Below are 15,939 nucleotides of genomic sequence, written 5' to 3'. Positions count from 1 at the left end.
GTTGTGTTGAATGCTGCTGCTTACACTGATTAAAGTAGACTGATCATTCTTCTTTGCAGACTTGTCATTACATCAGAAGTAAAAATCTTGTGCAATGAGCCTGACTGCAGATGTTTGTTGTCACTGTAATGATGACCACCCCCACAAACGTACTTTAGCCTGCTAGGTAATAAAGTACATGACATGAACAGTGGCTAGAGATTTGACCCATTTTATTTGCAGTTTGATTCACAGTAAATGCACATTTTGCACTTTTCAAGCCAGTTAACTGTGTTGTACATAATTAGTTTGATTATTAAAGCATTTGGAGTTTTTATAAGTTGTAGCATAATACTCCTATTTTACTGTTGTGGTTAGTCTGTGGATGTAGCCTGAGGACAGCTGATCACTGTTAAGTGATAAATGGTGAGGTGAGCACGCAAACACAGCAAGAAGTAGAATTATTTATTTGAGGGGCATAATGTTCAAGTTACTGCAGAAAGTCATGGAGATTATGAAATTTTCATATTTGCATTGATAAAATGAAGTGCAGTACTTGGCATGTTGTGGGGTTTCTTCAAGCAGTGGATATTAGAAAAAGTGCTAAACACTTGGTTTAGTGAAACACTGCAAGAAATATAACTGAAGCATGGCACTTATGTTAACATTCTGATTTTGCAACTAATATCGCATGAAGAATAGGTCATGCATTAGGAAGCAACGTGGCATATTGTAGGTGCTCACAGTGGGGAAAATATCAGTATGGGATATACTGGACTTGTGTTTTTAAAAAGGTTATGAACATTTTTAAATATTTTTCATATTTAAATTGATAAAACAAAATGTGAGATAGTTACGCTGAGGAGGTATGGAAGTGGCAGGTGTTAAGAATTAGAATGACAACAATCACTTTGGTAAAACAAACCACAGATGCAAGTATCATTTTGGTACACCATGTTAAAATATTTTAATGTTGATGCCATGAGTGGTAGGTAATGTTTTAAGGAGCAAGATGTCATCCAGCTTATTGAGCTCCAAAGTATCTAAAGTTATTCTGACCCAGTAATTTTTAGAATGTATTAAGTTTTTGTTGTATAACTTACAAGGATTTACCTGTTACACTTTTGTTACATTCAGTGAAAGCAGTGGCTACAACACAATCGTGTTTCAGAAATGAATCTTCGTGTGAGATGTGTGGCTTTGCCATGGGCTTCTCTGAAGATTTTGTCACTGTAGGCCAGGTATGATCTTGAGGCAAAGTCTCCCTTTGAGGCCACAGTTCGAGGAGGTATGTTTTCATGATGACAAACCTTTGACACTGCCCCAGTGGTACTCAAGATTATTACGTAGCAAAATATATTTGTGATTGTGACCCCCCCCCCCAACCTTATGCAGACGAAGTCTAGAGGAGACTCCTTTGTTGTGAATGTTTTTTTTTTTTTCCTTTTTGCACTTCACTTGCGAGTGGCACACTACATCTGGTCAGTTAGAAAGGATTGAGGAGCGTTGAGAAGTGGAGATGAATTATATTGTAGGTCTAGGCTTGGTACATGAAACTTTCCCATTTAAGTCCTAATGGTATTGAACTGACCACACCCATGCTGCACTATCATTTTGGTAAGTATATAACTTTGGTGTTTGAGCTAAAGAATGTCTGATCATTTTGAGTGTATGCTGCTTTGAAGGATGCATTTATACAGAAAAGCATGGTAATCCAAGGATGAGTGCCTCCCTCACTTTCTCTGACATTCTGACAGCATTTGGAAATGAGACACAAGTTTAGCAAATTAACTAGCATCTTGAACTTCTATCTTTCATTCTTGATTTTATCCTTTTTGCCTTTACCACTGTATATGTAGTAGTATAATTTTTGAGGTTATGACCTCCACAGATTAGATGAATAGATAAATGTGCTGTTTCTCTCAAATGTGTGCATTGCTTTTTGTTTTAATCAGCATGTGTCTTTCCCTTATCAGGAAAGAGCTGAGATGGGAAGAATGCCGATTTATCCAGTGGATATAAAAAGTTTACACACCCCTTGGACCGAACCACAGAAGGGAGGGGGAGTGTAAATATTCGTCAAAGATACCCACACCTCCAGGTTGGTGGCACAGCACGAAGCATCAGAGACTATCCATGTGCAACTAACAGTGGGTAAAACTGCCTTCCAGTTTATAGCCTGCTACAGACCACCCTCCCAAACCCAGAAACCCCACTCGGCCTTCCTGAGAACACTGGAAAATATGAAGGTCTCTCCAAACACCATTATATTGGGTGACTTCAACTACCCAAACATAGACTGGGAGCATTACTCTAGCTCCAACATCCTAGCCCAAAGGTTCCTAGAATTTATAAACTCAAATGCTATGGAACAACTTCTTGCCACTCCCACAAGAGGGGAAAACATACTGGACCTGATCATCACCAACACGGGGGCTCTATGCTCCAGACCAGAAGTGTAAATCTCACTGGATATTCACATCCCGACCCTGCCCAGAAAACCACAATGAAAAACTTCTCTAAAGCAAATTTCACACACCTCAAAACCGAGGTGGAATCCTTCAAAGCCCCCGGGCCTGTGGAAAATACGGCCCAGACCGCAGAATCCTTTATAAACACATTCTATGAACACCTTCAGGAATGCATGGATCATGCAATCCCAAATAAAACCAAGACCCAATCCTCCAAAGGCAGGCGTCCTGTCTGGTGGACCCCAGCCATAAACAAACTATACAATAGAAGGAGGAAGCTACTACATGATGGAGCAAAATCCCAAAAAGGGAAGGCATCTCTGATCAGTATTAGCAAAAAACTACAGGCACTCATAAAATCGTTTAAGGCCAGCTTTGAGAGAAAAATTGCACAGGACACTAAGGATAATCACAAGGCTTTCTTTAGTTATGTTAGGAACCTGGGTGGGAATTCCCAGATATGCTCAGAATTAGTCCAAAATGACAAAAAATATACCGAACCCACAGACATTGCCAACATCCTAGCTGACAGGTTCAGCGCAAACTTCTCTCCCCCCCCCCCCCCAAAAGGGCAAATATCTATCCCAGCAGAGTGCTGACCCCCTGATATCTCAGATGCTCAGGTAAGAGCCGCCCTCTCCAAAGCAAAAAACACAGCATCAATGGGACCAGACAGAGTCCCGGGCTGCGTCCTACATGAACTCCAAGAAGAGCTAGACCCAAACATAAAACTACTGTTCAATCTCAGCCTTACTACAGGATATGTACCCAAAGAGTGGCGTACAACAGTGGTCCCTCTCCACAAAGGTAGTGCCTCAACGGATCCTGGAAACTATCGCCCCATAAGCCTGACTAGCTTGGTCTGCAAAGCTATGGAAAGGATCATCATGGACCTCATAAATAAAGATATTGGGGACCTACAGACACTGGATCCTACCCAGTTCGGCTTTAAGGGCAGATCCTGCCTCTTAAACCTGGTCAATTTCTTTGAAACAGTCACCAAGGCCATTGACGAGGGGAAGGTGGTCCACACAGCCTACCTGGACTTCGCAAAAGCCTTCGATACAATACCCCACTCGGGCATTATAGATGAGCTCACCAGCTTAAATATAAACCCCTATGTCACTAGATGGGTTGCAAACTGGCTCAAGGACAGAACCCACATGGTTAGAATTGCTGGAGCCATGTCAGACTCCAAACCAGTTACAAGTGGCATCCCACAAGGCTCAGTCCTGGGACCTCTCTTGTTCGGTATATATTTCTCAGAGGTACAGGCCAACACGGAAGGACTGTGGCTGACCAAGTTCGCAGATGACTGCAAACTAGGCGCCATAATAGACTCTCTAGCCGACACAAGCATCCTACAAAAGGGCCTCATAGAAACAGACAACTGGTGCCAGAGCCATGGCCTCAAGCTAAACGCCAAAAAGTGTATAGTCATCCCCTTTGGCAAAAACAAAGTGCCCACAAATTACCACATAGGTGGTAACCCATTAAGTACGGAAGAAGTAATTGGGGACCTGGTGACCCAAGTTGATAACAATCTCTCATTTGAAAACCATGTGGCTAAAGTGGTTAGAAAAACATTTTATATAGCCCACCTAATCATGAAGGGATTCACATCTAGATCAGGGGAGGTCATCGTGCCTCTCTACTCATCCCTCATCAGGCCCATAATTGAGTACAATGCCCCTTTTGGGATGTACCTTACCAGACACCTGCAGCAACTGGAAAGACCTCAAAAGTACCTCACCAAGAGGATCAAAGGGCTCAAACAGATGCCATATGCTGCCCGGTTAAAGAAACTCCAGCTCTACTCAGTGGCATACCGCCTGCTCAGAGGCGATCTGTGCCTGATGTATAAAGCCATGTCCAACCCGGAATTAATGGACATGCTGCACCTCAGAAATCCAAATCCCATCCAGCTATGCGCTCGAGAGACTTGAACCTCAGCAGTGAAATAAATAGGACATGCTGGAGGGGACAGATTCATAACCCAGAGGCTCCCTTCACTCTGGAATAAAATCCCAGTCCAGGTTAGGCAGTCCCTCATTGACTGTCTTCAAGAGGAATCTTGATGAGTGGATGGGAGATCGTAGGTTTACCCCGGGTAGCACTTCTGTGTCACTGTTAGACAGAGGCACAGTATACTAACCTCGAAAAAGGGCATAGCAAAATTCATTTAAAATGGGTGGCAAAAGCCAAACACTCTGGCTAGGCTTATAAATGCCCTAGGGCAGATAGCCTAGTATGAACCTATGAACCCTGTTAAAATGCCAGGTTTTTGTGATATAAAGAGACCACAATAAATCATTTCAAAACTTTTCCCACGTTTAATGTGACCTATAACCTGTACAATTCAGTTGAAAAACAAGCAAGTCTGTTAGGGGAAAAATATAAAAAATAAAAAAACTACAATAAGCTGGTTGCATAAGTGCATACCATTAAACTAATATTTTGTTGAAGCAACTTTTGACTTAATTACAGCATTCAATCTTCTTGGGTACACATCTGCCATCAAATTAGAGAGACTCTGATTAACCCCAAGTAAAGTTCAGCTGTCCTAGTAAGATTTTCTTAACATTTACATAGTTGCCTGCTACAGCAAAAGCCATGGTTCACAGAAAACTTACAAAGCATCAAAGGGATCTCATTGTTGAAAAGGTATCAGTCAGGAGAAGGGTACAAAAAGATTTCCACAGCATTGGATATACTATGGAGCAGTGAAGACAGTCATCAAAAAGTGGAGAAAATATGGGACAACAGTGACATTGCAAAAAACTGGACATCCCGCCAAAATTGATGAAAAGACGAGACGAAAAATGGTCGGGTAGGCTGCCAAGAGACTTACAGCAACACTGAAGGAGCTGCAGGAATTTCTGGCAAGTACTGGTTGTGTACTATATGTAACAATCTCCCGTATTCGCCATATGTCTGGGCTATGGGGTAGGGTTGCAAGACTGAAGCCTTTTCTTGCACACAAAAACATCCAGGCCTGGCTAAAATTTGCAAAATAATACATCAGATCTCCCAAAAGCATGTGGGAAAATGTGTCATGGTCTGATGAGACCAAGGTTGAACTTTTTGGCCACAATTCCAGAAGGTACGTTTGGCGGAAAAACAACACTTCACATCACCAGAAGAACACTATCCCCACGATGAAGCATGGTGGTGGCAGTATCATGCTTTGGGGTTGCTTTTCTTCCGCTGGAGCTGGGGCTTTAGTAGAGGTGGAGGGAGTTATGAATAATTCCAAATACCAGTCACTTTTGGCCCACAACCTTCAGGCGTCTGCTAGAAAGCTGAAGAGGAATTTCACCTTTCAGCATGACAATGACCCCAAGCATACTTCCAAATCAACAAAAGAAATGTATTTATTTATTTTATTTATTTATCATTTGTTGACTGGGAAAGTCTGACTAGGTTCCACAGAGCCTGTTTTCAGTGGAGGCCCGGGGAGAAATGCTCCAGATGAATGTCTTTGGAATGTGGGAGGAAACTGGAGTACCCAGAGGAAACCCACGCGAACACAGGGAGAACATGCAAACTCCACACAGAAGGTACCCGAGCCGAGAATCTAACTGGAGAACCTCTTGCTGTGAGGTGACTGTTAACCACTGCGCCGCCCCAATCCCTAAATCCAATAGAAAATCTGTGGGGGTGACGAAGAGGGCTTGTGCATAAGAAATGCCCTTATAATCTCACAGATTTTGGAGAGCTTTTGCAAGGAAGAGTGGGCAAATATTGTCAAGTCAAGATGTGCCTTGCTGATAGACTCCTACCCAAGAAGACTGAATGCTGTAATTCAATCAAAAGGTGCTTCAAGAAAGTATTAGTTTAAGGGTGTGCACACTTATGCAACCAGCTTATGGTACATTTTTTATTTTTTATATTTTTCCCCCCAACAGATTTGTTTGTTTTTCAGTTTAACTGTACAGGTTATAGGTCACATTAAAGGTGGGAAACTATTTGAAATTATTTATTGTGGTCTCATTTTTTTATATCTCAAGAAACCTGACATTTTAACAGCGGTGTGTAAACTTTTTATATCCACTGTAGTTATTTTGTATTTCATTGAAAGAATATTGAGGCCGGTACCCATGTGTGCACTGCAACGCAGTGTACTGTTAATACTTTGGTTAAAAAAAAAAAAAAAAAATGCGAGAGAGAAAACAAATATATGCATTTTCATGTTTGTGTAGTTTAGTTTTAGATGCCAAAATGATGATAAACTTTATTTAGAACAAAGGTTTATTTGTTTTCAACAGTGCTGCAAACTCCTGCCCTTCAAGTCCTCGTGGAGCAGGTACATCAGGGTACAAAATGAGTCGCATTATTTCAGCTGACTTGCACTTAATAACTGAAAACTCTCAATCAGAAAATGACAAGGAAGCATCAGGTGGAGACAGCCCAAAGGTACACATTTTACTAAATCCGAAAGAAGCCTTTTGCAGTTACAGCAGTTGCATTCAGTTATCATAGACTTTGTGTATATTAGCTTTTTTATATATTAACTTTTCTGTTTGATTTTGTGCAAGTTCTAGAAACTGTGGATAAGTTAACTTCTCTCTCTAGTTTTATATATTGGAGCCTTACTGTATCTTGCAGTGCTTTCAGTTTAATTTATATGCAGCTGTTCAGATAAAATGTCAGGGGTGTGCATCAAGGGCATCCCTTGCCCCCCCCAGCCTTGGTTTTGTTAGCATTAAAACCATTGTTAGTCATACACGTCTCTAATAAAGTAAACCCTATAGACTTTGTGAAAAATAAACTATAAACCAAAATATAATATAATTTGATATAAATATATATATATATATATATATATATATATATATATATATAAAAATATATATATATATATGAAAATATATAAAAAATATATGTATATATAGCACTCACTTTGATCCAATAATATCATATATAATGCATCAACTCTGATCAGCATACAATAACTATAACAGCATTAAACATATTGTAACTGTATTTAAATACTATTTTTAAAAAATAGTGATTGCAATAATAGTGATGAATAATATAAGAAGTACATTCAACCTATATATAACATACTATACCAAAGTCAAAAAAGGTTTGATACTAGTCGATACTACTGATATCAAGGCCCTTTTAGCTATGAAGGAAAGTAGATGGCAGATACTGACCGATGCCACTAGATTTCCGGGAATAAATGATCATATTAGTATCAAACCTGTTTTGACTTTGGTATAGTATGTTATATATAGGTTGAATGTACTTCTTATATTATCATCACTATTATTGCAATCGCTATTTTTTAAAAATAGTATTTAAATACAGGTACAATGTTTAGTGCTGTTATAGTTGTATGCTGATCAGAGTTGATGCATTATACATGATTATTGGACATTAGTGGATCAAAGTGAGTGTTATATATTCATATATTTTTTATATATTTTTTTATATATTTTCTTATTATATATATATATATATATATATATATATTTATATATTTTATATCAAATTATATTATATTTTGGTTTAAAGTTTATTTAAGTTGGTTGAATAGTTTTTGATCATGTTTGAAAAGTCTTTAAATTTGTTTTAAAAGTATAACTAGTACTGTCTTTTTAAATGGTTTTTAAAAATATTGTTTGGCGCCTAAAAGTTTATTTAAAAGGCTCAGAACCACCTTCTTGTTGTTCTGATGAAGTCTGTTTTACCAGATGAAAGCGCTTAACCTGGAATTGTTGGTGGATTTATTGTATTGTATTTGGCAATAAAAATTTATTGGTTGGAGCCGAGGAGTTCAGTGTTTAGCTTTCAATTACCAGGCTGTTGGTGTTTTGGAATTTGCCCTTAAGGAGCTTCTCTCTGCCACAGCAAGAGAAGTCTCCCCCAGCCAGTCATTTTTATCTGTTGCTGCTTAATGAAAAAAAGACCTCAGAAAAGAACCAAGGAGAAGTCTAAGGATAAGGAAAAGAGAAGGACAAGAAATGTGAGGAGGAGAAACAGGCAGTTCAGAAGAATTGTCCGGCTGATTGTCCATCTAGACCAGTTTCTATGATTTCCAAGACATTGGATCCATCTTAAGCTCTGGAGCCTGTCTGGTTGAGGTCTTATCTACCCTAGGGCTCAGGTTCTCCCTGGAACCTGTTAGCCCCAGGCTTAGGTCACCTTTCTTGCAGGAAAGGTATTTTCATAGGGTGCCAAAGCTCCAGTCCATGAGTTTGGCTCTGTAATGAGTGAAGTTCTCCAGGAATCAGTCTGAGGCTGACTTCAACAAAATGATGAGAGTTTTTGAAGATCCAGTTCCAGCTGGGGGCTCTCCTAGTGCTGACTTCTTTGAGAGTTGGAGTTGTCCCTTCTGCCCCACTAATTGCACTTCTTCCCAGATCTGCACCTGAGATACGGGGCCCTTGGATCTGAGTGGGCCCCATGGAATGTGTGCCCGCACCAAAGGACTGGACTTCACCTCCGACTATATCTCTGACCTGTTTGACACTTGAGTGCCATAGGGGTTTTGGTTGACTCCAAAGCTTTCAGATCCATCCCTTTCCTTCGGTACTTCAGCTGTTGTCAGCTCCAGCATCTACTTTGGAGCTGAGCTGAATGGGTTCTCAGAGCTTGCCCTTTTTTTTTTTTTTTTTTTTTTTTTTTTAAAACTTAAGGAAGCCGTGTTGGGACCTATACCAGCAATGGCATTCAAGGTCTTTGAGACAGTACACGCGCAGTCCAGGGAACAGGTGTCCTGTCCACACTTTGAACTGCCGCTGCCTCCATAGAATTCTTTTGGTCTTCTGTTTCCCTCTTCCTGTCATGTCAGGACAAGCCAGCTCCTTGAAGTCTCAAGGCAGTTCACATCTGCATCGGAGTCTTCTCCAGCGCGTGAAGTACACCAAAAGCATCTGTGCAAAAGGAGGCAGATTAATTCCCATCAAGAGTCTGTCACCAAAGATGCTAATTTTGATGAAGGTGGGTGTATCCCCAGATCCCCTCTTGAAGATGTCAGCTGTGCTGAGATCCTTGAACTACTTAGGCAGAAAGGGGGGTGATCCATTGTTGACCCGTACCAGGAGGACTCCGGTATTCCTCAAAGCTTTTGGGATTGGCCCATTTACTTCTTGGGTGGTCTCGCACTGACAAATTGGTAGACTTGGTTTCTAGGCAGACATATAAGGAACCAAATGTGGTTAAACCAGCCCCCAAAAACCCAATAAATTCTTTTTTTCCAAAAGATAGGCCCTTCTGAAATAAAGGTCCCACTGTAGATGTTGTTTGTGTTTCACTGTTGCAGTCATTACATTAGGGTAATCTGGCAGGTTGCCCTCAGTTGGCCTGAATAACAAAGTCTTGGGTTCTGCGTCTGTTGCTGTCTCCTCTTCCATGATGTCAGGTCGTCAGGGGTATAAAACATGCAGCCGACACCACTTTCATTAGTCTTTCTTGATGCGTGGTGCCTGAAGCAGAAGCAGTCTGCAAGTGCCGGTCAGCCTACTCCTGAAATTTTCGTTTTCGAGTTTCAGAATCGAAGTCTTTAAACTAAAGCCAAGTACCCCATTGGGGAAACTTTTTCTTGCTCCTTACCGATGTCAGTAAAAGTTAATAATTGCATTACTTGTGGGAAGCAAATACCTCATAAGGATTTTCACTTGTACTGTATTCCTTGCCTAGGCCCTGATCACAATGTGCCTTGCTGTCGGTTTTGTGCTAAATTTAACCAACGCACTATTAAGCATCGGTATATTTTTGCTTCTAAATATTTTGGTTCAAGATTTAACTACCTTGAAATGTCTGTTAGCATTCAGACTACCAGAGTTCACAGTAAACGAAAGGAAAAAGACAGACTGTCGAGGTCCAAAACCGACGACGAAGCTTCTCCTAAGCCAGTCACCGGTTCGCCGGTACTCAGTGAGGCGCTTCGCAGCCCGACACCCGCTACTTTTGAGTCGCAGGCCTCTACCGAGACCCATTTGGAGTCCAGTATGCCGCAAGAGTCGCAAAGTATTGAACCCGCGGATGTCTCTCCCTTGGATGGGTCCAGAGCTGCTGAGCAGGCACTGGCTTTTGAGGGTGTTTTCAGGCTTCAACATTTTTACATTAAACCGAGACCAGCAACAAAGCCAAGGCCTAAAACAACTATGTCTAAAAAACCGACGCATGAGCCACGTGCTCAGGCCCCTATGCCTAAAAAATAGATTATCAAAATGGCTGAGGATTTAATTACCTTGATCAGGGGTCACCCCCCCCCCCCTGCTAAGAGGCCTAGGCAAGACACTGATTATGAATCTTCATATCAGGTTTCCATTTCTTCTGATTCCTCTTCTGATCAGGAATTTTCTATTCCACCCTATGAGGATTCTTATGCAGAGGAATCCATCCCATCTGCATCTCCTCCTGGGGATTACTCTTTTGGAGAGATTTTGCATACTTTAAGGGAACATTTTCACTGGGAGAGTCAGGACTTCTCTGAATCAAGAGAGGCTTAGTGATTTTCTTCTTCTTCAGCATAGGCCTTTGGCTATACCTCCTATATTAGACATTGTTGATGTGTTCTCGGAATCAAGCACGGCTCCTGATTCCCTGCCTCTGGCTCCTAGTAAGCCAGACAGATATTACAGGGTTCCTGACTCCCACAAATTTATTTTCAAAAATCCAGCTGCTGATCCTGAGACCATTTCTCAGGGTCCCAAGGGTGTTAAAGCTTCTACTGCCAAAAATCCTACCTCTTCTGATAGAGATTCCAGGGCGCTGGATAGATGGGGTAAGAAGGTTTATACGTCTGCAACCTTGGCAGTCAGGGCTTTAAACTGCCAGTTTCATATGCTTAAATATCAACAATATGTTATGGGCTTACTGAAACAGAAAATGTTGATTTCTGATTGTGTGGAAAATAGAGTTACAGGATTTATTGCATTCAGCAGAACAGGTTGGAAAGCATACTTTGCAATGTGGTTTTGATTCCTTGGAGGCCTCTTGTAGGTCTGCCGTTACTAGATCTGTGATTAGAAGGCATGCCTGGCTCAAGGAGAAAAATCTGCCTGGTCATGTTAAAGCTAAATTGTTGGGTGCCCCTTTGCAGCATGATACTCTGGTAACAAGGCAGAAGAGGTTTTAAAGAAAATGGAAGACAAAGCTAAATCTATGCAAACTGTAAAAGGTTTATTGCAAGTGCAGCCACCCAGGTTCAGTAGGCACTGGCCTACTAAAAATTGGTCCTTTCTTGTGTCCAACAGAGCCACTCAGGGCAAACCCAGGTGCTCAAAAGGCTCCAGATATCAATCACAGGATTCTTACAGGTCAAAGCAATGGGGTGCCTCCACTTCCAAATCTGGAGGAAACAAAGCACAAACCCTACAGTAAGCAGTCTCAATGACTTCCCTCTACCATCTCCAAGCACTTATCTTTTGGCAGCCCCCTTGGGGGGAAAATTAGCACTTCATGATGAAAATTGGCAGTTAATTACCCAGGACAAGTTGGTATTAAACATACAAACATAAACAGGGGTTGGGAGGGTGGCCTAATAGTTAAGGCGTTGCCTTACAAACTCAAGGTGCAGGGTTTGAGTCTCACAAGGGATAATTGGCTAGGCTTAAAATGTCTCGCAAGGGCAGTTAGCCTAGTATTAACCTATGAACCTATAGTATCCCATGGGTACAGATTTCATTTCCATAGTTTACCAATTCAAACCAATGGCCAGATCTGCCACAAAACCAGTGGGCAGAGGCCCAGAAACAAGTCGCGTCCCTCATGGATATGGGGGTTATTCAAATGGTACCGGAAAAGGACAAGGATTGTATTCAAGACTTTTCCTGGTACCCAGAAAGGGACAATTCATGGCGTCCAGTACTGGACTTATTGACTCTGAACACGTTCCTGGACATTCCAAAATTCAAAATGCTGACTTTACAACAGCTACTGCCTATGCTAGGCAAGCATGCTTGGTTAGTAACTCTGGACTTGAGGCATACCTGCATATCCCAATAAAGGAATCGTGCAGAAGATACCTCCGCTTCAAAGCAGGTTTTTTGCATTACCAATTCTCTGCACTGCCCTTTGGCTTATCTACTGCGCCCAGGGTCTTTACAAAGTGCCTGGCACCAGTAACTGCATTCTGCAGACAAACATTCGCATTTATCCTTAATCTGGACGATTGCCTCATTCAAGCAGAGGACAAGGACACTCTCTTCTTCAACATCCGGTGTTTGTAAAAAGGCTTCTAGCATGCCTAGGGTACACCATAAACGAAAATAAATCACAACTGGTACCCTCTCAAATAATTACATTCCTGGGTGCAAGCTTGAATGTAACTGCCCAGATGGCTCACCTCACGCCAGGCAAACAAAGGCAATTGACAACATACTTCAAACAAATGGCAACAAAAACCCAGTTATGTGCAAGACAAATTCTGCAGGCTTTGGGTTTCATGGCATCCTGCATTCTACTAATCCCATATGCGAGACTGCATATGAGGAAACTTCAGTGGTACCTAAAAAGTTTATGGAGTCAACATTGTCACAGCCTGGAAACAATGATTCCTTTCATTCCCTGCCTACAACAGGAGTTTCTTTGGTGGGCAGAGACATGTCACCAAAACAAGGATTTCTCTCTACCCTCTATCACCCAAACCCTAACTACAGACTCATCAGACTATGCTTGGTGGGACCACCTGGCAGGGAGATGCATTCAGGGCAAATGGAGCCCAAACCAAATGCATCTGCATATCAACCATAAAGAAATGCTAGCTGTTCAGAATGCTCTGACAGCCTTCAAGGACTTACTTCATCCAGGACAACTACTGATAAAGACGGACAACACCACAGTTATGTGGTACATAAGCAGGGGGGTACACATTTCTACCCCCTTTGCAGACTAGCCATGGCCTTGTGGAACACAGCTTTGACTTACCAAATACATCTTCAAGCTCAATTCCTGCCAGGAAAGCAAAATACTCTGGCAGACTACCTAAGCAGAAGTTTTATGGACCCGCACGAATGGAAACAGGATCCACACATCTTCAGCATGTTAACACAGAAATGGGGGATCCCAGACATAGATCTATTTGCCTCTCCCCAAAACTGAGTTGGACAAATTCTGCACAAGAACTCATCACAAAAAAGCACGGAAATAGGTTTTTCCAGCTGAAAGATAGAGCATCCAATCAGTCTAGGCCTTTCCGCCTCTGCTTCTACTCTCCAAGATCTTACTAAACGTCAGACAGGAAAAAACAAAAATGATCCTAATTCCTCCGGACTGGCCTCGCCAACACTGGTACCTGCTCCGGACTGGCCTCGCCAGCACTGGTACCTGCTTCTAAGGAATGTCACACCTTCCTCCATGGTACTTGCCTCAAACACCTCGCCTACTGTCTCAGCAGAACTATCAAATTCTGCACACTCAGCTCCAAACTCTGAATCTTGCAGCCTGGCTAATCAACTAATTATTCAAACCACATCTCTCAGTAAACCTGTGATGGATGTCATTTTTGAAGCCAAAAGGCCTAGTACTAGAGAATCTTATGCTGATAAATGGAAGAGATTCTGCGCTTGGAACCAAGCACAAGGAAGAGACACAGCAAAGCCCGATATTCCTCAGATTTTACAATACTTAACTGAGATGCTCGACAAGGGCCTAGCTTTTTCTTCAATAAAAAATCCATGCCTCTGCCATCTCGGCTCATTACACCACAGAGCTTCCCCTCTTTTCTCATCCACTGCTTTAACAGTATCTCAGAGGTGCGAAAAATTTAAGGCCTCTCAGGAGAGCACCAGCTCCTGCATGGGACCTCAGTTTTGTGCTGGAAAAACTCTCACTGCCTTCTTTTGAACCAGCAGCTACTGCGGATATAAATTTTCTATCTTGGAATACAGCTTTTCTTTTGGCAGTCACTTCAGCTAGAAGGGTTTCAGAACTACAGGCTCTCATGGCAGTGGAGACTTTCATTATTTTTTACCCTGACAGGGTGGCCCTCAGGACCAAGCCTCCTTTTATGCCTAAGGTAATATCCAGTGTGGCTCTTAACCAGACCATTCATCTGCCAACATTTTAACCAAATCTGCAGAGCAAGGGGGAGCGGTTTCTGCATTCATTGGATGTACACAGACAGCTAAGATTCTACTTAAACGGGACCAAATCTCTCAAAGTCTGAGCAACTACTGGTAGCATTTGCTGCAGGATCAGAGGGGAAGGCTACATCAAAGCAGACTATTTCTAAATGGGTAAGCCACTGCATTTGTTTCTGCTATTTGCACCTTGGTAAACTGGTGCTCAAGGGTATCCCATCACATTCCACCAGGGCTGCCTCTACTTCAGCAGCTTTTCTCAGAGGGGTCCCAACCAAAGACATTCTAGAAGCTGCTACTTTTTGCTGTGTTCATACCTTCACAAAGCATTAGCATTTACCTCTCTTCTCTAAATCCAGGGCAGGCTTTGTCACTGCAGTCCTGCAGGGCCTTATAGCCACTCCCAGTGCTGTTTAGTTCCATCCTCCCATCCATAGCTTTGGGAATCTACCCAAATGTAATGACTGCAACAGTGAAACACGAAGAACATAGTACAGTTGTGTACACTTACCATAAATGCAGATGTTTGAGTGTATTCACTGTTGCAGTCCAGGTTACCCACCCGCCATCCCCCATTCTATACCTTTTCTTTCCTTCACTATACTCAAAAGCCTTTGTGGTGTATTTGCTTTTAGATGAAGGTAGTTTATGTTGCTAAAATTGCATTTACATATATATATATATATGTGTGTGTGTATATATATATATATATATATATATATATATATATATATATATATATACATACATGTGTGTGTATGTATATGTATTTTTTTTTTCCTCCCCATTTGGGGGGCACCTGACATCTGGGGCAAGAAAAACTGAATAAAATGGTGTCGGCTGCATGTTTTATACCCCTGATGACCTGACGTCATGGAAGAGGAGACCGCAACCGACGCAGGACCCAAGACTTTGATATTCAGGCCGACTGAGGGCAACCTGCCAGCAGATTACCCAAATGTAATGACTGCAACAGTGAATACATTCGAACATCTACATTTATGGTAAGTGTACACAACTGTACTTTTTTCCATCAGTGGGGTGGTTTGGGAGGTCACTCAGTGGAAGTTCTAGCTTTGCTGGAGTTTTAATTTGATTTTTAATGATTTGTTTTTTTTCAGTGTCCTTCTCACTCATTGTTTTAGTATCTCCTCTCAACCACAAATGCAGCAATTTCTTTGCATAGATCCCCCCAGAGGGGAAATCTCTCAGGGATGTGCTCGCTCACAATTGGCCTCTGGGTCTCCTGTATGCCTTTCCCCTGTTGCCTTTAATTCTCAGAGTACTTCAGAAAGCTACATGCCTCAAGACACAATTGATCCTCATTGCCCCCTTCTGGCCTCTGCAGGTGTGGTTCCCACTTGAGGCATCCACCCTGGGTGCTCGATCCAACTCCGGATCTTGTATCTCATCCGTCTCTGCTTCCACCCCCAAATCTTAGACCCTGCGTC

The 15,939-nt window shown here is 41.9% G+C and overlaps 1 protein-coding gene across 3 annotated transcripts in view; it reads left to right on the top strand.

Moving 5' to 3' along the window:
* FOXK2 (forkhead box K2) overlaps positions 1 to 15,939 on the top strand; it is a 1,878,646-nt gene that overhangs the window by 523,145 nt on the left and 1,339,562 nt on the right. For all 3 annotated transcript variants that reach the window (XM_044068131.1, XM_044068130.1, XM_044068128.1), the window contains exon 3: positions 6,719 to 6,866. In XM_044068131.1, the coding sequence (XP_043924066.1) occupies positions 6,719 to 6,866 (148 nt within the window). The remainder of the gene's footprint in view (positions 1 to 6,718; positions 6,867 to 15,939) is intronic.

This window comes from Protopterus annectens, chromosome 4.part0, assembly GCF_019279795.1.
Source record: "Protopterus annectens isolate FY-2018-M chromosome 4.part0, PAN1.0, whole genome shotgun sequence".
Lineage (NCBI taxonomy): Eukaryota > Metazoa > Chordata > Ceratodontiformes > Protopteridae > Protopterus > Protopterus annectens.
This window is presented reverse-complemented; position numbering and strand designations above follow the sequence as displayed.